The 25,276-nt window shown below is 35.9% G+C and overlaps 1 protein-coding gene across 1 annotated transcript; it reads left to right on the top strand.

The window, feature by feature from the left end:
• The first annotated feature begins 11,861 nt into the window (after positions 1–11,861).
• On the top strand, positions 11,862–24,245 carry LOC108450082 (uncharacterized). Its single transcript, XM_053028341.1, has 5 exons — positions 11,862–12,216; positions 13,043–13,269; positions 14,017–14,235; positions 23,256–23,526; positions 24,054–24,245. Exons 1-4 carry the CDS (start codon positions 12,117–12,119, stop codon positions 23,460–23,462), a joined length of 753 nt encoding a protein of 250 aa, XP_052884301.1. The 5' UTR covers positions 11,862–12,116; the 3' UTR covers positions 23,463–23,526; positions 24,054–24,245.
• Positions 24,246–25,276: the final 1,031 nt, after the last annotated feature.

Raw genomic sequence — 25,276 nt, 5'->3', positions numbered from 1 at the left:
TTATTTGACTTGTTCTTAAAAAAAAACTATGTATATTTATTAGTAATTCCATATTCTGAGAAAAAGCTCTGTTATACGCAAGTGAAAATTAACTTTTTTCGAGTTAGGCAATTTTTCAATTCAATCTCGATTTTAACCCTTTCTTTCAGCTTGTGACCACACCCCCTAACTAGGCCTCATTACAACCTCTAAAGACCTTTTAATTGATGTATCATCTTAAATTATAGTGGTGGAGATTTGATTTTCATTCAAGCCTATGGTAATGACTTTCCATTATTAACTATTGAGTGCTTCCTTTATTGTCCTAAAAAACACCTCGAGTGATTCGAGTGAATCTTTAGTGAGGATGTGAAACTCTATGATATTCTGAATCAAAGGTAATTACTTAGATGCGGAGAGACACTTATGTTTTCGGAATAAAATGCTCAACTTAGAATGATTGAAACTTTTATGTTCTTTTAGTTAAATTCTCAATGTATGATTACCTATGGATTAATTTGAGATATTATTGATAGAAATTATAAGTTGAGAAGAATTTATTTTGATTATGAGTTGAGGATTTTGCTTGAGGACAAGCAAATGCTTAGGTGTGGTGTATTTGATAAACCGTAATTTATACATATTTTCCCCTATGTTTAACGCATTTTATGGATGATTTTCCATTAGAATTGGTGAATCTGATGCTTCTAATGCTTTAATTTCATGTTTTACACTTAGGAGAGTACAGGAGAGTGAAAGGAACGAGAAACGGGCCAAAAACGGAGAAAATGGGCCAAAGTACAAAATCAACACGGCCTGGACCTCCTCACACGGGCAGACCACATGGCCATGTCAATCTGGTAGAATTGGAGCACGACTCACACGGGCATCGAACACGGCCGTGCCATTCTAATAGGCTCGAACACGGCCTAAAGTAATCGCACATGGGCTTGTCCCTACAGAGCCCAAGTTAAGTCCAATTCGAAAAAGGCCACTTTTGAGGGCTTCTAGGCATTTCAAACCCTATAAATACACCCTAGAAGAGGAGAAAAAGGGAGACGGAAAAGGAGGAGTAAGGAATTACTCCAAGGAAGCCGATTGATCCATCTTAGAAGCCGGATTCATCATCAAGACTGAAGATCTCTCCTCAATTTCCCTTTAGGAGTTTTGTGTTTTCTTTATTTTTTGTATTCTTTATTCTTCTAAGATGTTTTCTTATTTAGTTATGAACTAAAACCCCTAAATACCTAAGGGGAATGAAACCTAAGATGAATCTTGTTATTATTTTCTGAATCGTATGATAAATATTTAACTTGTTCTTAATTATGTGTTCTTAATTCTTGTTTTGATATCCCAGGATACTGATTCAAGACATGCTCTTATTCAGAGGAGGAATAGACCCTGTCTAAGAGTACTTTTATTATAATTAAGCGGAATTGATTGCGCTCCTAGAAATAGGGTGACAAGATTTTGCCGGATTAGGGTAAAACCTAATAAGGGGATCCCTAGATCGAGTTAATGCAACCCTAGAATGTTAATTAGAGAAAAGTATCGGTTATTCAATCTAGGGATTAGATGTTATTAGTCTTGAGTAGGGATAATAACATAACTTAAGGATCTCTACGGAATAAGTTGAATGAATAAATCGTTCAATTTGGAGCCAGAATAACAAGTAAAGTCTAAGTGGATTTTTCCTTAGGTATTATCTCAAGTCAATGATTTTCCCAAAAGCAATTCCCCAATTCTTTTCTCAGTGCTTAGTTTAGATAATTAGTTAATTAAAACAAGAACTCTTTTTATTCTTAGGCTAGATAATAAAAAGACAGTCATTACTAGTACTTTTGGTTCCTTTGGGTTTAACAATCCGGTCTTGCTAAAACTATACTACTGTTCGATAGGTACACTTGCCTACATCGTAATAATAGTTAGTTCAAGAACGAGTAATTATAAATATTTAAAACCTATCACGAAACCTCACGATCAGTTATAAATGTGGTGTTTTTAGTAACGTTGATGTAAGTCTCTAGACTTGGTCTAGAAGTCTAGGCCGGGTTTAAGGTATTATATTTACTAGTATCAGAGTCAAGTTTGTCAACACTCAGTCTGTGTTTGGGCTCATAATGTGTGATAAAAGTAGTTAGGTGGTAACTTAGTATCTGAATTAATCTCAAAACTAAAACTTTAGCAAATGACCGAGCCTTCGACGCTAATCCTGTAAGTATTATATTCTATTATAATGATTGTATTACCTAACTTATTGTCTTGTTAAATGTCTTGATGTGAATTAGTGAAACGATCATGTTGGATGTCTGAACTGATATGTGCACTCTGACATTGTAGCTAGTTTGTCATAATGAGTTCACGTAGTAGTTGTGGGTGTGGTTTTTTGGGGCGTTGAGGACACCAAGGAGGAGCTTGAATAAAGTCATCCCCTATGGGTAGTATGCCCAACTTGGAGATCAGCAAGACAGTTGGTACTCCTACTACTGGGACAGAGTCCCAGACTTTGATGGTTGGGGACAACACACAGTCTCAGGTAATGATTCGAGCACTAGAGTGGGTCGGAGGGACCTATTCTGGATCGGGAGGCCAAGGGTCAGTTCCTGAATGAATTATATCGAATGGGGTTAAACTGTTTAGAGGTATCATAAGAGTCGCTCCTACTGTTGTTGAGTATTGGTTTAAAGCTACCGAGCATATTATGACTGATTTGGATTGTACCCCTACTCAGAAATTGAGGGGGGTTGTGCCTCTACTCTAGGGCGAAGCCTATTAGTAATGGCTAATAGTTGAGCAAGATGCTCGGCCCAAGCAGGTTAACTGGGAGTATTTCAAGAATGCCTTCCAGATTAAGTACATGGGGGCGAGTTATGTTGAGGCTCGCTAACGTGGGCTTATGAGCTTAATTCAAGGGAACCGATCTATGGCAGAATATGAAATCGAATTTCTACAATTGAATAGCTATGCACGGGCCTTGGTAGCGTCTGACTACGACATGTGCGTGAGGCTTGAGGAAGGATTGAGGTATGATCTGCAAGTTTTGATAGCTCTTCAGCGGGAACAGATTTTTATGGTTCTGGTTGATAAAGTGAAAATAGTGGAAGAGGTAAAGCGCAATGAGCGTAAGCGGCGTGACCGCGAGAGAGATCAGAGTAAGATTAAGAGGGGTTCAGGTCTCTCTAGTTCTAGTTAGTGCCTAAAGAAACGGGAAAGGTTTGACGGGCCCCCGAGGGCCGAGGCACCAGCTGTAGTGGTCGAGATTCAACTGTGCAATGATTGTGGAAACATCACCCGGGCGAGTGTTGGAGGAAGTTAGGAGCGTGCCTCCATTGGAGGTCAATGGAGCATCGAGTTAGGGGTTGCCCTAGTCGACCAGATCAGGTGCCAACTATGGCACAAACTTCGACTCTAGGTTCTGTTCAGCCTTTGAGAGTGGTTCAGCAACCACCTAAAGGTCATGGTTTTAGTAGAGGGGGTAATGGTTCGGGGAGAGGATAGAAAGCACTGGGTAAAGGTGCAAGCTAGACTGAGGCTCGTCAATCGGCACTGGTTTATTCGGTGAGACACCGCGAGGAGAGCGATGATGCTGATGTCATTGCGGGTACCTTTTTTATTCATTCTATTCTGTACTATGCTCTTATTGATATTGGCTCTACTCACTCGTATATAGATAGTGTTGTCTCTGCAAATCTGGGTTTAACTACAGAAAATACTATTAGAGAATTTTCTGTGATTAGTCCTTTGGGTCAATTAGTTCGAGTTGATAGAGTATACATGCGGGTACCCTTAGATCTCTAGGGTATGGTATTCTCAGCTGATCTGATAGAGTTACCCTTTAATGAGTTTGATTTGATTCTAGAAATAGATTGGCTCGTAGGATATCGGGTCACTTTAAATTGTGTAACTAAGAGAGTTACTCTAAGAACGGATCAGAATAATAAGGTGGTCATGATTGGTGAGTATTGGGATTACCTGTTTAGTGTAATCTCTGCTCTTGTAGCAGACAAGTTAGTCTGAAATGGGTGTGAGGCATACCTTGCCTATGTATCCAATTTTATTTTCATAAAGCTTTCTGTGGGAGATATTCGCACCGTGAGGGAAATCCCAGACGTTTTTTCCGAGGAATTGCCTAGAGTACCTCAGGATAGAGACGTGGAATTTGGTATTGATCTGTTACCAGGTACTACTCCGGTGTCCATTGCAGTATGCCGTATGGCACCCAAGGAGCTGATCGAGCTGAAAGCGCAACTTCAAGAACTTCTTGATTAGGGGTTCATTCGATCGAGTGTGTCTCTATGGGGGCACCAATGTTATTTGTTAAGAAGAAAGACGGGTTGATTAGGATGTGTATAGTTTATCAACAATTAAACAAGTTGACAATAAAGAATGAGTACCCATTACCGAGGATTGATGACTTGTTTGACCTGTTTCGATGGGCATCTGTTTTCTCCAAAATTAATCTACGCTCTGGTTACCATCAGCTCAATGTCAAAGAGACTGATGTGTGCAAAACTACCTTCAAGACTCGTTACGAACACTACAAATTTCTGGTGATGCCTTTTGGCTTGATGAATGCCTCGGCAGTGTTTATGGATTTAATGAATTGGGTGTTTCAACAGTACTTGGACCAATTTGTAGTGGTTTTTATCAATGACATCCTGATTTACTTTAAAACTGAAACTGAGCATAATAATCATCTTCGCATTGTAATTCAGATACTCCGAGAAAGATAGTTGTATGCTAAGTTCAATAAGTGCGAGTTTTGGTTACAAGAAGTTACTTTTCTTGGTCATGTGGTAATTGTGGAAGGTAGGGGTGAGCAAAATTTGATTCGATTTGAAAAACTTGATAAAAAATTTCAAATTTTGAATTAAATAGTTTGAGCTCTTTGAGTTAATCAAGTTATTCGGATCAACTGAATAAAAAATTAAGTTTTTTGGTTTAACTCAAATATGAATTACACAATTCAAATTATTCAAAAATCCGAATAAGAAAAGACAAAACTACGTCGTTTTGATAAATGTTTACCCATTAAGTTAAAAGGCAAAATCATTATATTGTTCATATAGTTAAATAATCTTATACTTCATCTACTAGTTAAATAATCGATCCATCTAAATGCAACATTAAGTATAAATAATAAGATTCGTTAACTTGACTCGATTTGACTTGAAATTTTTTAACTCAATTCGATTCAATTCGATTTGAAAAAAATTTAAATTGAGTTCGATTGCTAAAATAGGATTTGTCAACTCACTAGCTCAAAATTTTTTTACTCGATTTGACTCAACTCGATCGAATACTCACCCCTAGTGGAAGGGATCCGAGTCGATCCCAAGAAAATATAAGCTATAGTTGGGTGGAAGCAACCGAAAAATGTATCTGAGCTTCGTAGTTTCCTGTGTTTAGCCGGTTACTACCAAAGGTTTCGTTAAGAGATTTTCTCTAATTGTGTCACCTCTAACGAAGTTGCTACGCAAGAATGCTCTGTTTGTGTGGTCTGAGGCACAGCAGTCTAGTTTCAATAAGCTCAAGTCTGTTCTTACACAAGCTCCTGTTTTGGTTCAACCAGAATCGGGTCGGGAGTTTATAATATATAGTGATACATCACACGTTGGGTTAGGATGTGTTCTGAACAAGATGGTAATATGGTTGATTACGTATTGTGACAGCTTAAGACACTCGAGGCTAACTACTCTACACATGATTTTGAACTAGCTGTGGTCGTGTTTACTCTGAAGATTTGGAGACACTATCTGTATAGTGAAAAGTATATCATTTACACCCATCACAAGAATCTAAAATATTTGTTAACGCAAAAGGATTTAAATCTTGGGCAGCATAGATGGGTCAAGTTACTTAAAGATTATGACTGCACGATAAAGTACCATCCGGGTAATGCTAATGTGGTAGCTGATGCCCATAGCCGTAAAGCGATGACTAATCTGAGAGCCATGTTAGCTTGTCTGAGTTTGGTTAAGAATGGTAGGTCGTTAGCCAAATTACAGGCTAAACCGACTTTGGTAGAGTATATTCAAACTAAACAGTTGAGTGATAAGTCCTTAGTTTGGCGATTGCAACAGGTTGGTTCGAATGAAACTTTTGATTTCAACCTGAATAGTGACAAGTTTTTGTGTTTCAAAGGTCGGATTTACGTACCTAACGATAAAGAGTTGAGGTAATCGATCCTACAGAGGTGCATAGTAGCCCCTATGCTATGCACCCTAGTGGGAACAAAATGTATCAGGAACTCCGAGAGCTCTATTGGTGGCCCAGGCTGAAACAGTGCTTTTGTATCCTACTGTATAACGGATCAGAAGGTTAAGGCTAAACATCAGTTGCCTTTTGGTCTACTTCAGCTAGTCAAGATTCCTTAGTGGAAGTGGGAGCGGGTAACGATGGATTTTGTTAGCGGATTGCCTTTAACCCCCACTAAGAAAGATTCAGTTTGGGTTATCGTTGACAGGTTAACCAATTCTGCTCACTTCATACTTATCTGAACATACTCCCTACAGAAGTTAGCTAAACTGTATATTGCTAAAATTGTGAGACTACACGAGATTTTAGTCTCAATTATCTTCGATAAAGATCCGCGATCCACATCTCAATTCTAGAAGAAACTCCATGAGGCTTTAGGCACTTGGCTAAATTTCAGTACTACATATCACCCTCAGACCGATGGATAGTTTGAGTGAGTTATTCATATTCTAGAGGATATGCTTCAAGGTTTTATAATAGACTTCCAAGGTAATTGAAAGGAGTATTTACCGTTGGTTGAGTTTGCATAAAATAATAGCTTCTAGTTTAGTATTCAGATAGCTCCCTACAAGGCCTTGTATGGTCACAGGTGTCATACTCCATTATGTTGGACAGAATTAAATGAACGTCAGGTTCTAGGCCCTAAACTAGTTTCTAAAACTGAGAACACTGTGAAAGTGATTCGAGATCTTCTGAAAGCCGCAACCGATTGGCAGAAGTCTTATGCTAATTTAAGAAGAAAAGACATCGAGTTTTCTATCGATGATCAGGTATTTCTGAGGGCAAGCTGATTTGGACATAAGCGCAAGCTGAGCCCGCGATTTTTTGGGCCTGACCACATCTTGAAACGTCTCAGACCAGTTGCGTATCAGTTACAGTTACTACTGGAGCTAAAACAGATTCATGATGTGTTTCATGTCTCAATGTTGAGGCAGTACTGATCTGATCCATTGCACATTGTTCCTGTTGATGAGATCGAGTTGCAATCAGATTTAACATTTAAGGAAAAACCTGTTCAGATTTAAGGTACTAAAGAAGAAAAATGTTCCTCTAGTAAAAGTTCTATGGCAGAACCATGGTACTGAGGAGGCTACGTGGGAACCTGAAGAATCGATCTGATGGCAGTATCCGTATTTGTTTGAGTTAGGTAAATTTCGAGGCTAAAATTTCTTTTAGAGGAATAGAATTGTAACGACCCAAATTTTTGAGAAGTTAATTGTGAGAATCTGCAGTAAATTAATTTCTATATTCGTGGTTTTATGTTATGCTTTTGTGATTAAAGTCTGGAGTTTGAGTCGCGTCATTAAGAGTTCTATCATTTTAAAATAACCCCTATTCATGCATTACATAATTAAGTGTAATTTTGTGTGAACCTATGTCAAGAATGAGCCTGTTGGTTCACTGGTTAAGCATCTGTCAGTAATCTATATGGTCCCGAGTTCAAATCCCAGCGTATGCGTTAAGAAAATTTTGCTAACTGTCATATTTTTTGTTAGAAGTTAAACTAATTAAAATTTACATTCCTTCTTCCTTTCCTCACTCTTTTTCTTTTTTCTTCTTCTGCTTTGTTCCACCTGTCGTATTATCGATCCTATTCTTTTTTACTTCGTAGCATCTACTTAGACTTATGTTTTGCCTATTACTGTTGTCAGTAAGTTGTTTTGGAAAACTCCGTGAATCGATTGTCATTCTTTTTCCATGAAATTAGTTTCACAATTAGTGACGAGATTTTTCTTTTTGTAAGTTAATTGTTGGTATTACTAGGAAGTTTCGAGAATGACGGTCTCTCTAACGTTCGTAATTCGTGAATTTTATTTGTACGCGAAGGTAATGGTTAAATAGAATTGAGATTTTGTCAAAGTCTATCGATGTCACGTTAAAACATAGTATCAATGATGATCTATCATTAATTAACTGTTAACTATCCGTTTTAGGCATTAGAGAATCCCTACGTTGTTGCTACTTCGAAAGTTACATCAGGTGTGTGCCGAAAGCCTTAATTTTGTGAGTTTTGATCGCTGCAAATGGTGACTGTTGATGCCACACCCATGTGCCAGGTCATGTGGGTGGCTGTGTAACTAACTGTTCATCAATTTGGAACCACGCGGACAAGGCACATGGGCATGTGTCTAGGCCGTATGTGGTCATGTTAGTGCAGGGTCCACACGGGCAAAGGATACGGGCGTGTATCTAGGCTGTGTAACTCATTGTTTGTGACTTAGGACCATATGGGCATGTGCCGAAGCCAGAGTGACACAGGCAAGGACACAGGTGTGTAACTCTTTGTTTATGTTTTAAAACCACACGGGTAGAAGACATGGGCGTGTACCCAGGCCATATGAACCACACGGGTAAGGGCATGGGCATGTGTCTAGGTTGTGTGGCATATAAATAGAGTCTGAAACATGTTTTCAAGGCTGTGAGTGTTACCTAAGACTAATATTGTTTTCCCCAGTGTATGAATTATCTGAATTTGATTGTATGAGAACTCTCTGATACTCTGTGACTAACTTATGACTACCATAATTATATGTGTACTATAGTACTTATTTTGATATTGAACTGTGTTATCCACTTGTGAAACAATTTAGAACGACTGAATACATATTGTGGATATTTATACTCTGCATTTACATGGGGTGGAATATTGTGAAGAAGGAAGTATTTGCTCTTAATTAGTGGCTAAGCCAATGTATATAAATCTAACTCTAACGCTTCGCCACATTACGATTTAGCAGCTAAGCTATGGATAGCCTAAGATAGTGTGTAGCGGATAGGGGTTAGGAATATCTACATCTAAATTTGATCTGTTCTGTATATGAAACTGAACTTGTTTATGCATATGTAACTAATCTATTTGGAATCTGAACTGAAATGCTCCTGTTACTAAACCGAATCCTTAAATTTGGAAACTATTTGATAAATGTGTTTTACTTGAAGAAAATTCTCTTACGCACTGAGTTCACAACTCACTTTGTTATTGATTAGATTTTAGGTGATTCTCAGACTTGAACGAGTCGGTGCCACGGGAGCTCAGTCAAGCTTTTACTTTTATCTTTCATCTAAGTACTATTATTTGGAATTACGATATTCTAAGATATAATGATGTTGGAAGAGATTATATACTCAGTTAATTACTGTGTAGGATAATATGCGTTAAATGGTTCACTCTGACTATGTTATAAATGTGATTTTTTAGTAACATTGATGTAACTCTCTAGACTTGGTCTAGACATCTAGGTCGGGTTTAAGGTGTTACATCTTATCCTTCAAAGAACGTGGTCAGTAATAAGCATGGACTTTATCGAAGGATTACCGAATTCGAAGGGGAAATATACAATTTTAGTTGCGTTGGATAGATTAACTAAATATTGCCACTTCTGTGTCCTATCTCATCCTTTCACTGCCATGATAGTAGCTCAGGAATATCTAAATGGCATCTACAAGTTGCATGGAGCACCAAAAAGTATTGTTTCAAACCAAGACAAAATCTTTATTAGTCACTTTTGGTATGAACTATTTAAACAACTGGGAACTAAGCTTCATTTCTTGATGGCCTATCACCTCGAATTCAATGGTCAAATCGAAGTACTCAACCGATGCTTAGAAAGGTATCTCCGTTGTATGTGTAGGGAATGACTAGGGGACTGGGCATCGTGGTTACTGTTAGATGACTGGTGGTATAACATAACCCTTCACTCAGCTATTCAAACGACACCTTTCGAGGCCTTCTATGGCCAAACACCCCTACTATATGCCTTATTTAGCTGGCTCATCTTCGGTGGATAAAGTGGATAGAAGTTTGCAATAGAGGGAAGCAATAAAAAAGCTCCTCCTTTTTCATCTTAAAAGACCATAAGACCGCATGAAACAATGTGCTGATAGAAAACAAAGTGAAAGGTCCTTCTAAGTGGGGGACATTGTGTACTTAAAACTCCAACCATACAAAGAAACTACCGTTCGACATGTGCTGAACCAAAAGTTGGGACCCAAATACTTTGGCCCATTTGTTGTAAATGCAAATATTGGCCAAGGCGCTTACCGATTGAAGCTACCAGAAGGGTCAAGAATCCACCCCACTTTCCATGTGTCACAGTTGAAGAAACATATAGGTAAGGCTCATTCACAGCAACATCTACCCTTGGTAAGCATTGATGGTGCTTTACCTAGAGTACTTGTTTGAGTTATGGATCGGAGGATTATAAAAAAGGGAAATCATGCATGCACACAATTTTTGGTTGAATGGACAAACACCTTTCTACAGGGCTCGACATGGGAATCATGGCCCGAGTTTTACCAACAGTTTCCAAACTTTAATCCTTAAGGACAAGGATCATTAGGAATGAAGAAGTACCTGATATGGAATAAAATTTTTAGTACGTTTTACTTGTTCTTGCATGAACCAAAATGATGAGTTTTAGCTTTAGTAATATAGGACGTTTTGCCTTGGTTTTATTTTACGTACTATGAGATGTTATGATGCTATTGTAAAAGCTAGGTCTGCTAGGGTTTCTACTTAGATGCATACAGTAATAGTGTAAGAAAAGCAGATGAATTTGTGGTTGTTTATTCACATTTCCCTTTCTCTCTTTTCTCCTTCTCAAATTTTGTTTATCTCTCCCGTTCTCCTATTCCTCTCTTTTCTATAACATCTATACCATAATGAAAGCTGGTAGAGAACTTGTAAACAAAATGAGAAGAATGATGATTATGTTTAGGGACTAAGAAATACTAACCATGCTTGGCCTTTAAAGTTAGGCTTTTAAACTTCCTTTTTTTTTTCTTGTTGAAGATGAGAGTTTATGGCTATTATGAAAAAAGTAAAGCAAATTTGTTTAGTGTTCTTTGTCTTTTCCCAAAATTTTAACTTTTAAAGAATGAAGAATCCTTTGTGGGTTACTTGGATGATGGCATTGGTTAGAAGATGGTGAAATTGTAGTTCACATGAAAAAGATGATGATGAAATTTTGAAATTATGGATTTGTTTCCTTTTTCAATTTCTAAGTTTATTGAATCAAAACTTTCAAATCTTAAATCATTAGTGGTTTTTTTTTGTTAGAATGTAATATTACACTTTCAATTCTCCACAGTGCAGTGATTCATTTTTGGGTATCTCAATTTTTGAATAATGTATCTTTAATTTTTTTTTTTTGCATCTTCAAGTTCAATGGCCTATCATAATATTACATATGCTTTAATTTCTTTTGGTGTTTTGTTAACATTTTCATTTAATACCTGCTTCACTTTCATTTTAGTTTCATAATAATTCAAACAAATAATGCAAATTATATTACTAGAAAGATGTCTAATTTTTCAAAATAAACAGAGACATAATTATTCATAAGGGTCTCAGTCAAACAATCAAACGTCATCTATACACATGGTGCGCTCTTATTGGACAAAGCGTCATGTTAGCAAAAAATTGACACCCTTAAGATCAAGGGCCCACTTTAATAAGCAGAAATAGATTACAAGGGCTTAATTGAATAGTTTAAAAGTTTAGGGGTCACATTAGAACAAGCCCGAAGTAGAAGGGCCAATGGTGCATTATCCCTTTTATCTTGGGTCTTGCCTTAACGGGATTTAAGACCGGTTTGCTTGGAATACTTATTCCACTATTATCTTTTTATCCAAAATAAATAAATTAAGTGGTCCCATTTGAAGGGGTTCATGTGTTATCATTGAGTATTGGGCGATCACGATAGAGAAAACGCCAAGTTATCGTACGATCGATCAACATCCTGCACTTCCCTTTTGACTCTTTGAGTTGCTTCATAAATCTCTGGTAGATTTCAACAGATATATTTCCAGAAAAAGAAAAAAAAAGGGTGAACTATTTAGTTAAGAAAAGAAAAGAGAAGAAAGTGAGTGGTTAATCCATGGATAACTTCGGGAAACCAAATTTTTATAGCACTTGTGCCGGTAAGAATACTGGAGAAGACATCCTTCAACGCCCTCACAAGCACAGCTTTAACTCATGTAAGTGTTAAATACGAGCCTATTTTGATGAGCTATTTTTTTCTGCAAATGTCTTGTGATGATCTTATGCTTTATTCAAGTTTTTGTTGTATGTTTTCTACTTCTCAGGCTAAGTAATTAAGTAATAATCCATGCTCCAATGACTTCCTAAACTTAATTTTCAGAATTTTGATGATTTTCATTTTCCCAAATAAATTTCCTAATTTTTTTATTTTTATTTTTTCTTTTTCATTTTTATCGTCAGCTTACAAACTAAGTAATAAATCTTTGTAAATTTAACTTGTAGAAAGCTTAATTGTTTTTAGAAAATTCTCAGCTCACAATAATAATTAGAGTAACTATAAATAGTTAATTGAATTTTATAATATCATTTAGACTTTAAAGAATTGGAATATTTTTGCTGCTCAAGTTTATAATCAAAATGTCCTGACAATGTATATATATGCAGGGCAAAATCAGAAAATTACTTTAGAGGCAGAAACGAATAATAAATTTTTGGGAGTTCAATATAATTTTTCATTATACTAACTTATAATTTGACAAATTTTAAAGGACTTCTATTGTAAATTACCGTTTTTGGAAGTCAAGCCGTTGTCTTCACCTCTGTGTATATGATAATATAAAAACTACAAACGTAAATTTATGTTTGATTACTTATTAAATTGTTATTAAATTCAAAATTTTGATTTATTGATAAGTTTTCTTTTAGTGTTCCATCAAGTTTTCCAACATTTAATAGGAAATATAATTGAATTGCTTAATTAATTTTCATTTGAATGTTTTTTTTTTTTTGAACAAAATTTTCATTTGAATGTTATGTCCACAGATGAGGGAACTGATGTTATGTCCACAGAAGAGGGAACTATGGAAATTGTACAACAAATGTATAAGATTGATGCTCCGTATTTGAGTGGACAACATTATTTCCAATCAGCAGCAAGTAGTGTACACGAGGAATGGTCATTGCCATCAGCTTCAATTGTGGGTAATGCAGATCAACAAAAAGCTGAAAAGAAGAGAAAAACAGATAAAGCTTACAGAGAAAGATGCAAGGTAATTCACTGTCGCTGTCTCTTGTGTAAGATCGGCCGATATAAAGGACAAAAATTTTAATCCAGAGTTATAAAACAATAGAAGATATTACTTGAAGAGAAAGAAAGTAAAGCTATCATAGAAACCCTTATACTAGGAATTGGATTGTATTTTGTTTTCTCTACCTAAAAGATAAGCAAACTAATTCGTGTAGATTAGATTAAAGAACAAATTGATTTTTTTTGTTAAAAGTTTACTCATTTATACTGTTAAAAGTTAATGTGATTGATGGAATAATCATACAGTAACATGTGACATGCCACGTGTACCTCATACTTGATTTACATGGATAAACTTTTAATAATAGAAATGGATGAAATTTTTAATAGGATGGTCAGTTTGCTCTTTGAGCTAATGTACAGGGACTAACTTGTACATTTTCTAGTTAAAGAGAATAAAATACAATCTAACTCATAGTACAGGAGCCTACATGATACTTTTACCAAAGGAAGAATGATATAAAATGGGCGTGACATCTCAATATATCGCACTTCTATTAAGATAATGTTATGTAATTAGTTTAGTAAAAATCAACTAATTGTGAGAATCATTAATGAATAGATGAAATCCTTTCTCTTGTTTTGAATATCTGCCATGAAATTATAAATTTTACGTTATTTTATTCTTTCTTAATGAATATACTACGAATGGATGCTTGTAAATTAATTCTACTTTTCTCTTCAACTAACCTTAATATATATTGTGCAGAAGAAAAACGAGCAAATGATGCAAGAATTGGAGACTCTTGGTAAAGAAAATGAAGATTTAAAGACAGAGAACCAATGTTTGAAGGAGAGGAATGCTTTTCTAGATCAAAGCTTGTTATCTCAAACCAACGAGTTAAACGAGATCAAATATCAACTTGACGACTTGAGACTTAAGAATGAGACGCAAAATACACTTGTCCAAATATTTTCCGATCGTCTTGTGAGTCTCTCTCTCTCTCTCTCTCTCATCCCCACACACATACACAAAGAAAAACTCTTAAATTAGGAGGGAAGCTATGCAAGTTTAGTTGCAACTAACTTACTAAAGTATAAAAATAATAATCTAAATCACTCCCTCACTAAAACTTTCCCCCTTGATAGCTTAGTTTCATAATAAACTACAAGAACAACTTGCTTACAACAATTTTTGCACTAAAATAATCATATAATGGCTTGCAAAAAGTACAATCAATGTGAACATCTAACTCCTTGAATTCAGCTCTATAAAGTTTTCAATATGGAATGAATCAACAAAGATCTTCTTGGTCAATAATCAAACTTTTGATTAAAAATGCCAATAATTAGACTAAGTCATGATGATCTTAGTGTCATGGGCCGCGGATCAAAGCCCGTGACAAATGCACACAAAATGTCCCATGGAGGTCGATTGATTAAATGTGGCTCATTTGATCCACTTGACCTGACTCGATTTGTGGAACATGAGGAGAAGTGCATCTGCTTGAAGCCTTGATGGGCCAATAAACCACTCAAGTAAAATTAGGATTACCATAGTAAACATGAAAAGTAATCTCAGAAGATTTGATTTTGTAATCTTAGAGAATCTTGTAAATCCTTTAAGAATCTCAATTTGTAAGAAGAAAGACTCCTAAAAATGTTAATAATTATGCTTGAAACTTAACACTTGCCACTCATTGGGAGACTTGAAAGTAACAAACTCCAAAAATAATGTAACACCCCCTACTCGAGCTCGAACCTAAACCCGAGTGAGGAATGTTAGATTTCAATCCAAACACTTCAGTCAAGAATCAAACATGTCATCCCTAGATATTCTCAAGTATTTTTAGTCCTTAAAATACCTAAAAACATCACACAAGTCATCATGTCACTCATCCATGTCCAAACACTAATCAATATACCACAAAGTTTAAAACATTACCACTTGGTCATCACACAATTTTATACAATCGCACTAGCTACTTACCACTTGTATACTTATTCAACTTTTACGTACATGCCACACTAAATCCATAACTGAAAACTTACACTTCGTGATTCTTACCTTGATGATGAGATGTATTCATCAAGCTTAACTCAAAGTCTTTGTTCTCAAACACTTTCGATAAAATTACGAGTTTAAACACAACGCGTTAAGCTTCATAGAAACTTAGTAAGTACTCACATGAATTTTATATTTTAACAAGTATTTATCATTTATTTCATTTAAATTCTCTTATTCATTTATACATGCTAGTTTATTTCATTTCTTGTCTATATCTTTTCACTATAGATATATCAAGTATTTAATTCCTGTAACATGCTTCAAAGATATAGTCTTTTACATACCACTTATTTTTCACTTACAAAATATTTTCACTTTGTTCATTTCATGTACCTTGTTCTTTTCATGCACAGTATTAGCTTCACGTAGCTTAATTACTCCACGAAGCACATTTACTTCACTTAACTTCATTTATGTCACAAAGCCCTTAGTAAATGAAGAAGAATCGAAAAAGATACATGAAATAAACATGACGTACACGGACCACAAGAGTGCTGGAAAATATGGGTATGTCGAAAAGTGAATATCACAGGCACCGAAGTGCAAATAACATGGGAGCACTCAATTATTCCTATGGCGTGCTAATTATATCTCATTAATTCTACCTTGTTTACTAGGGTCATTACAAGATTCTGTTCACTTATGCACTTTTTTTTTTTAAATTCTTTTCATGATAAGATTACACTTCACTTTCCAAGTATCTTTTAACACACGACACAAATACATCATGCACTATTATGCGAATAATTCTTATGATTTTACACTTAATCCACTTACAAAATATACATCACATTTTCATTCATAATTAATATAATTAATTCAGTTTTCAAATCATTTGATTTACAATTATTCCAGAAAATTTATTTTTTAACTTTCAAAACAAGCTACTCCCCTAAGTAATGGTCATAGTTTTAATCATAACTCATTCATCGGAATTCATAATCAAGTTTCATATGAAATTCTTGAAATTAAACATCCTGTAACTAATACAAAAACTGTGATCAATTTTTTTAAGCAAGTCAATTAATACAGTTATTTTGTTCCCCCTTGTTCTGCTGGTAAGCAGTTTTGACCTTCTTCCACTAAAAATTATTTATTTTTAAATACAAAGTTCATATAATGTTTTCATTTGTTTCCCTTTAAAATATACCCATTAACCTTTTTATACATTTAAAGTTTATATTCTAATTATTTTTATACAATTTTGAATAATTTTTCGTAGTTGAAATACAATAGCCTGAAATCATCTTGACCCTATCTCACCAAAACTGAATTTCTTACATCATTTCTTCTATGTAAAAGTAGACTCAATAGCCTTTTATCATAAAAATTTTAGAATTTAAATCAAAATAAGTTAATACCAAATTGTTTTTTGAATCGACTCAGGGATAATAAATTGAGTCTTCTTCACTAACTTCTGATTTTCTCTTAGTACAAAATTTAGAATTTGAGATTTCTAGACATATAAAATTTTCTTTCTAATTCACTCTATATAAATTTTAAAGTTAGACCACTACTACTATTTTTTCCCAAAACAACTTGCATATCATGTGCACATAAACTTGTTCATACTTCCAACTTTCATGTCAATTAGAATGCCGCTTGCTCACTTTAATTATTATAATTTCTAGATATCAACTCTCAGGGAAATCCTTTACGCTAATATTATTTTTAATTAAATTCAAATACGCCACACTTATTTTATCACATATTTCAATCCAGTCCTTAAGAAAACAAGTAGAATTCATAGCAGTTCTTACCTTTCTTTAGCTAGATTTCACTTTCTTTGCTTCTCTTCTCTCCCTTCCACACTTTTGTCACTTCCATTCCTTTGTCTACAACACTTTCATTGCTTCTTTTTTTCTCTTCATGAACACAATATGAATATAATCAAATTTTAAATAAAAAAAGTCACTATCTCTTCTCTCTACTTCAAGAAATCACAAAATTCACAGGAGAACTGTTAAAGATAAAATTTGGAGCAAAGAAAAAGAAAAGAACTAAGAAGAAAACAGCAGAGAAAGAAGGAGAAACTGAAACTTTAGAATTCCAAAATCATCTTTGTTTTGGAATGGTTACCAGTATATATGGCAACACAACAACAGCAAGAGTAAAATAAAACACATTATTTTGATAACAATGGTCCAACCCAAAACGACTCGTTTCACAAATACTAAACGCACCATATAACCAACATAAAAGAACTAACAGAATTAACCAACATATAAAAAATAATAGCTGTTGAATCCTTCCATAACAAATACCCCGTCCGCGAAAAAGGATCATTGTTTGAAGAACCTGCAAATTCTCCCACGTAGAGTCCTCAGGAAAAGTGTTTGCCCACTCGACGAGAACCTCCACAGCAGCATGGTTGCCTTGCTTGACGAGGCGTCTATCTAAAATTCGAACCGGTGTCTTGAGAAGAGATCCATCCGAACCAACTGGTGGTAATGTAGGAGCACTCACTGCTGACCCAATATGCTTATTCAATTGGGAAACATGAAAAGTAGGATGAATTTTTGCAGCAGGTGGTAACGCTAATTTGTAGGCGACCTGTCCAACACGAGCTTCCACCGAAAACGGACCAAAATATCGAGGGGACAACTTCTGATTCTTGAACTTGCGGAGAAAATGTTGGCGATATGGTTGGAGCTTCAAATACACTAAGTCACCCACCTGAAACTTTCGTTCCGAGCAATGTTTGTCCACCATTTGCTTCATGCGATCCTGAGCACGAGAGAGGTGAAACTTTAAGACCTTGCGCATAACTTCTCTATGTTGTAATGTTCGATCAACAGTAGCAACAGGAGAAGCACCAGCCAAATAAGGTAAGTGCAACAGTGGTTCTTGCCCATAAAGAGCTGCATAAGACGTGGTCTGAATAGCAGAATGGTGAGTAGTATTATACCACCACTCTGCCAAAGGAAGCCAAGTAACCCAAGCTGATGGTTTTTCCCTAGTCATGCAGCGCAAATAACTCTCCAAACACTTGTTAAGAATTTTAGTCTGGCCATCCGTTTGAGGGTGATAGGCCGTAGACATCTTCAGCTTGGTTCCCAAATGGCGAAACAGTTCCTGCCAAAAAATGACTTAAGAAAAGACGATCCCGATCAGAAACGATAGAATTTGGTAGTCCATGCAACTTGTAGATATGCTGAAGATATTCTGTGGCAACAGTCAAAGATGTAAAGGGGTGCGCCAAAGCGAGAAAGTGACTGTACTTAGTCAAGCAATCAACCACAACAAGAATGGTAGATTTACCCTGGGATGGAGGAAGACCTTCAATGAAATCCATGCTAATGACAGCCCAAGCACAATCAGGTATAAGTAAGGGTTGCAAAAGTCCAGGAGAAGCAGTAGTTTCAGTTTTGCAACGCTGACAAACGGTACACTCCTGAACCCACTATTTAACATCTTTTGAAAGCCCTTTCCAATACAGCAATGTAAATATTCAGTGTCGAATTGTATGAATGCTCGAATGACCATCCAAAGCACTGTCATGAAAGAGACGAAAGATGTACTGTCGAAGTTGTATATCATTTCCTACCACCACTTTGCCCTTCTTGCGAAGAAAGGTCCTATGCCACGAGTACTTGGATGTAATTGAGGCTACTCTTGTACAACATGGCACAGCTGAGAAAGTTTCTGATCTGTAGCATATAAAGCCATAATGCGATCCTAGACCTCTGACCAAGGAAAATGCCCATTACCCTCCCATTGGAACAATTGAGAAGTGTGAGCATAAGGTTTTCTGGACAATGTATCTGCCACAGTATTCTGAGTACCCTTGCGATAAGAAATGGAAAAATCATAACCCAACATCTTTGCAACCCACTTTTGTTGATAAGGCGTATTTGCTTGCTGTTCTGAAAGAAATTTTAAGTTCTGGTGATCTGTTTTGATAAAGAAAACCGCAAGTATTTCCTTGTCATATATGGACAAGGCTTGGTACTTCACACCCAATACCTTACTGAAGTATGCCACTGGCCGACCCTTTTGTTGTAAAACAGCCCCGACCCCTTAACCACTAGCATCTGTTTCCACACAAAAGGGTTCTTGAAAATTTGGTAACGCAAGAACCGGAGCCTACAAATAGCCGTTTTGAGCTGGTCAAAAGCAGCTTGTTCCCTCGTTGTTCATTGCCATGGTACGCCTTTTTTTAACAAAAGAGTAAGGGGCTTAGCCAATAGACCATAACCTTGAATAAAGCGTCTGTAATACCCGGAGAGTCCCAAAAAACCTCGTAACTACTTAACTGATGTCGGTGGAGACCAATCCAACACACTCTCCACTTTGGTACGATCCATGCTAACCACTCCTTGAGAAATCACATGGCCAAGGTACTCAACCTGTGTAGCTCCAAAGCACACTTGGATTTCTTAGCATAAAGTTGGTGAGATCGCAAGACTTGCAGCACTTCTCGTAAATGGATCAAATGATCAACCCACTCTCGTGAATACACGAGTATGTCATCAAAAAATACAAGAATTGACTTCCTCAAAAAGGACCGAAAAATCGAATTCATCAAGGATTGGAAGCTCGAGGGAGCATTGGTTAGGTCAAATGGCATGACCAAGAATTCATAATGACCAGCATGAGTTTTAAAGGCTGTTTTGTACACATCTTGCTCATGCATTCGAATCTGGTGGTAGCCCGAACGCAAATCCAGGTTGGAGAAAAAATTTGCTTGCCCCAACTCATCTAGGAGCTCCTCTATGATTGGAATAGAAAATCGGTCTTTGATAGTCAATTGGTTAAGTTGTCTGTAATATACGCACAACCGCCAACTACCGTCCTTCTTTTTTACCATCACCACAGGAGACGCGAATGGACTGTTGCTATCCCGAATTATGCCCGCATGCAACATTTCTTGGATCAACTTTTCTATTTCCGTTTTCTGAACTGCTAGATATCGATAGGGCCTTACTTTGACAACCTGGGACTCATCCATCAAAGGAATTCGATGATCCTGCAGTCGATGTGGTGGCAACCCTGTAGGAACTTGGAAAACATCTTCAAAGTCAACAAGAAGATCTTGCAAATCTGGTGGTAACTGAGCTGATTGCATTGTGAGAATAGTTTGATCAGTGGAAGATAATAACATCAGATACGGCCCATTACCAACCAAGCTTAAGCACTTAGTGAGTTGATTACTAGAAACAATCTGAATTGAGCCTGGTACAATACCTTGCAACACACAATCCTGTTTCTTGTGCTTAAATTGCATGCTCAAGTTAGAGAAATTCCACACAATTGGACCAAGAGATAACAACCACTGAATGTCAAGCACCAAATCAAACCTTTTCACAGACAGAACTAGAAAGTCAGTGGTGAAATGATAGCCCTGCGCCTCCCATGAAACTGCTCTACACAATCCTTGGGTAGATAGTCGAACCCCATTCGCTATCATTACTCGCAAGGTACTACTCTACTCTATTGTTAAATTCAACCTTTTAGCCACCTTGAAGTCAACAAAATTGTGTGTACTCCCAGAATCCACCAGCACAACTACTTTAGTGTGGTCAATAACGGCTGGAAATCGCATGGTATTATGTCCTTGCAACCCTTGTAAAGCATGCAACGACAATACAAGACTCTCTGGAGTTGGTTCTATTGAGTCTAACGGCTTAGGATAATCCTAAGAATCTTCAGATGATGGACTCTTAACATCAAATCCTTGGTCCCAGGTTGGTTCAATAACAAGTTGACACAATTGAGATTTAGAACATTTATGACCTAGAGAGTACTTCAAACCACACCAAAAACAAAGGCCTTTCTTCCGTCTATCTTCCAATTCTGCTTGTGACAAAGACTTAGATGCAATTCGTTGAACCGCATTACCTTGCACTAACCCCCCCTTTTACAGGCGAACTCCCCACTCCTTGTTGCACTCTTGAAACAGGAAGTAAAGGTCTCGGTGAACTATATCCACTACCAGTATTGAAACCTTTCTTTGATGGTCCACAAACAATGTTTTCAATCTGTCTAGCTAGGTTGTAGCCTTCCATCAACGACTGAAGCTTAAACAACCTAAGATACTGTCTAATTTCGGCCTTCAAATTACTGATGAAGATACTTAAAGCATAAGATTCAGGTAAACTTAGTTGGTTCAACAAACTCAAAAATTCATCATGAAACTACTCAATGGATCTTTGTTGCTTGAGAGTTACTAACTCAGTCATGGGATCGAGAAAAGAGTTAGAACTAAAACGCTCCTTAATCCCTCTAGCATATATCTCTCACGTCAACTGGTGCAACCCCCATGACTATGTACAAAGAAGTGATGCCAATCTAACGCATTCCCCTCTAAATGTAACATAACCACCCTGACTTTAAAATGCTCACCAATATTTTTGGCCTCAAAATATTGGTCTAATTTAGTCCACCAGCCTTGAAAATTTGCACCATCAAAATGCGAACAGTCCACTCTAAAGGAAGTATTTACATTTTCCACCGTACCTTCGCGTGAAGACATACTCGAATGTCCTAGATCTGGCATTGGAGACACTATAAGATGTTCCTTTGCAAGGAACCCAGGAGGAGAACCCAAAATTCCCTTTCCTTTGCCCGACGCCAACCCAGTAATTGGAACAGGAGGAACCTGTCCAAAATACTGCTCAAACAACGAATGAAGCTCAGATCTAAGTTCAGATTGTACCTCTGATCGGACTTCTGATTTAAGTCCCTCTTGAAAATCCTTCAACCTCGCATCAATCCTAGCGTCCAATTGAGAAAATTCAGCTTGCAGCTGAGTAAGTTCCTCTTGCATCATACCAAGCTCTTTCTGTATCCTGGTCGACACTCCTTCCACGGCCATGAGGATCGAGTAGCTCTGATACCTTTGTTAAAGATAAAATTTGGAACAAAGAAAAAGAGAAGAACTAAGAAGAAAACAGCAAAGAAAGAAGGAGAAACTGAAACTTTAGAATTCCAAAATCATCTTTGTTTTGTAACGGTTACCAGTATATATGGCAACACAACAACAGCAAGAGTAAAATAAAACACATCGTTTTGATAACAGTGGTCCAACCCAAAACGACTCGTTTCACTAATACTAAACGCACCATATAGCCAACATAAAAGAACTAACAGAATTAACCAAAATATAAAAATAATAGCCGTTGAATCCTTCCATAACAAGAACTCTTGATTTCTTACCTTTTCACCTTGATTTCTTACATTTTCTTAACTTTCTCCCACCTCCATCAATGAACTTATAAAATCTATGTTGGAAACTAATCTTTTGATATTGCTAGACACTTGATTTCACTTGAAAATTCACTTAGAAATCAAAGGTTTTGGATGGAGAATATGAAATTGGACAAAGAGGGACTAAATTATAAGAAAATCAAAGTTTCCTTCATTCTCTTATTCATGGACGTTGGTTGAAGAAAAGTATGAAGATTTTTCTTCATACCTATTTAATTATCCAATATAAAAATAATAAAATAATAAAAATATCCCAACATAATGATTTTAATCCAATGACATATTTCTTCTCATTTTCCATATTCCATCTCAAAAACGTACTAGAAAACATGGGCATCGAAGTGCAAATATTAGTGTTGGAAAATTCTCTTTCTAACTTATTTTCTAAATTTTGTTGAAATTTTATTGTATTCAAATTTAAAACAGTATCAGATATTATATTAGACTTTTTGAAGCGTTACAAAAAAAGTTAAATATTAAATCTAAGCTCACATGCCACATAATAAATAAAAAAAACACTTGCCATAAAACAATAGTGCCATAACCTATTATACATTGATTTTAGGGTTTTTTTTTTTTTGGTCTTAAAATTCAATAACTAAATGATGGTAGTTAGTAGTGAAAATGACTATGACTTTTTTCTCCCCTATTTAGTTACATTACACATATGATTATTCAAGATTATGATCAAATTGTTGATTTATTAATATTATATTTGGAACTATTTTCAGGCCAGTCCAGATCTTTGCCTCCAAAATGAAAAGCTTAGAGATGAAAATTCCCGATTAAGAGAAATTTTGAAGTTGAATGATGGGGCACTAAAGCTTGTGGAGGAGAATGGGAAATTAAAACTTGAGAATCAGTTACTCCAAGTGAAAATAGATGCTTTATTGGGACAAATAGTTAATGAAAATCGCAAAAGTTGTGGGCATAAATGACTGGGACAAGGGGCATTCATAAATGTTGCGAAACCAACCAAGTAGTTTCTTTCGTAAAATAAAGTAAGTCCCAATTTATTTGCTAATTTTATTTATTTTGTTAATAATAAAGGTATTCTTCATTCACAAAAATCAAAAGATGACAATGAAGATTTTATTATTTATATAAATATTACCGGTATTTAAACTAAAAAGGTTCAATGGGAGTAGTGACCATCCAAGTTTACAAAAAAAAAATTTATTTAAGTCTTCCTTTTAATTTATTGTTTTTCTAATTCTTAATTTTTTTGTCAAATCGCCCTCAAAATGGATGGAAAAGTTATTTTTTAACATTGCTGATGTAGCATACACATGGATTGCTACATAGATGGACACATCAACATTTAATTAATTTTTTAAAATTTAAACCTTATGAATACAGTTGCATTACTGTTCATTGAGTTGATAAAGATTGGAAGTTATAAAAGAGAATCATTAGGTTTAGAGCTAAAGGATTTTCAATGAATAATTATTATTCTTATTTTATTGTTATAATTTTATAACATTTCATCAATTTGATTATCTAACTATTTATTCTTATTTTATATCGTGAATGGATTGGGAGAATGATGAGAATGATGAGGAAGATGATTCTTTGTTTGCTTTCTATGTTATCTTCCTAATTGTTAACAATTTTTTAGCTTATAATTTATAGTTTGTTATAAAATTAAATATGTTATTGGTTGATATACATATATATATATATGTAGATATTTTGGTTGGTTGATTACATTTTCTAGGTTATTTTTGGTGTTATTTCATTGTTGTTTTTTGGTGTTACTTCATTGTTTAATTTTTGGTGTTAAATCTCAACTGGTTGCTAAAGGGTATGCCCAAACGTATGGAGTTGACTACTCAGATACCTTCTCTCCAGTAGCTAAGTTAGATTTTGTCTGGTTGTTCGTCTCTATGGCAGCCACTTTTGAGTAGCCTTTGCATCAACTTGATATTAAAATTGCTTTCCTACATGGTGCTCTTCAAGAAAAGTATATATGGAGCAACCACCTAGGTTTGTTTCTCAGGGAAGTGTAAAAAGAATGTCTAATATGAAAATCTGTGTATTGAATTAAAGTCCTTGTGCTTGGTTTGGGAGATTTGTGAGGCGGTCTAAGAATTCAGGTTGAAGAAAAGTACTTGAGATCACACAATGTTTTATAAACACTCTATGGAGGTATTATTTTATTAGTGGGTTTATGTGGATGACATTGTTATCACTAAGAGTGATTGTACAGGTATCTTAGCTTTAATGCCTTTTCTTCAAGCCCTATTCCAAACGAAGGATTTGGGACAGTCGAAGTATTTTTTACGTGTTGAAGTTACAAGGAGTAAGAGAGGTGCTTTTTTGTCCTAAAGAAAATATACATTTGATTTACTTGCTGAAATTGGGAAGTCAGGGTCTAAGCCTTGCAGTTGCACCGTGGCAATTGTTTCCAATTTACAGCTGATGGAAGAAAATAGTGACTTATTTGAAGATCATGAAAGGTATAGGAGGTTGGTTGGGAAACTAACTCGCCCAAATATCGCATATTCGGTTAGTGTTGTACATCAATTCATGTCCTCTCCAACAGTAAAACATTAGGCGGCTTTGGAACAAATTCTTTGTTATTTGAACGGGACTCCAGGGCGAGGTTTTATTATATAAAAATCATAGACACACTAGTATTGAATGTTTCTCATATGTAGATTGGGAAGGATCAAAGGTTGACAAGAGGTGTACTATAGGATACTGCTTTTTGTTGGAGGAAACTTAATTTCATGAAAAAGTAAGAAACAAA

Source organism: Gossypium arboreum, chromosome 5 (genome assembly GCF_025698485.1).
Source record: "Gossypium arboreum isolate Shixiya-1 chromosome 5, ASM2569848v2, whole genome shotgun sequence".
NCBI lineage: Eukaryota > Viridiplantae > Streptophyta > Magnoliopsida > Malvales > Malvaceae > Gossypium > Gossypium arboreum.
Note: the sequence above shows the minus strand (reverse complement) of the source record. Positions and strands in the feature narration are given on the sequence as shown.

Bases quoted from the DNA above. Each gene is read 5' to 3' on its own strand.
- LOC108450082 (XM_053028341.1), top strand. From the start codon at position 12,117: ATGGATAACTTCGGGAAACCAAATTTTTATAGCACTTGTGCCGGTAAG. The intron at 13,270-14,016 runs GTAATTCACTGT...TATATTGTGCAG, and splicing joins CTTACAGAGAAAGATGCAAG to AAGAAAAACGAGCAAATGAT. The intron at 14,236-23,255 runs GTGAGTCTCTCT...AACTATTTTCAG, and splicing joins AAATATTTTCCGATCGTCTT to GCCAGTCCAGATCTTTGCCT.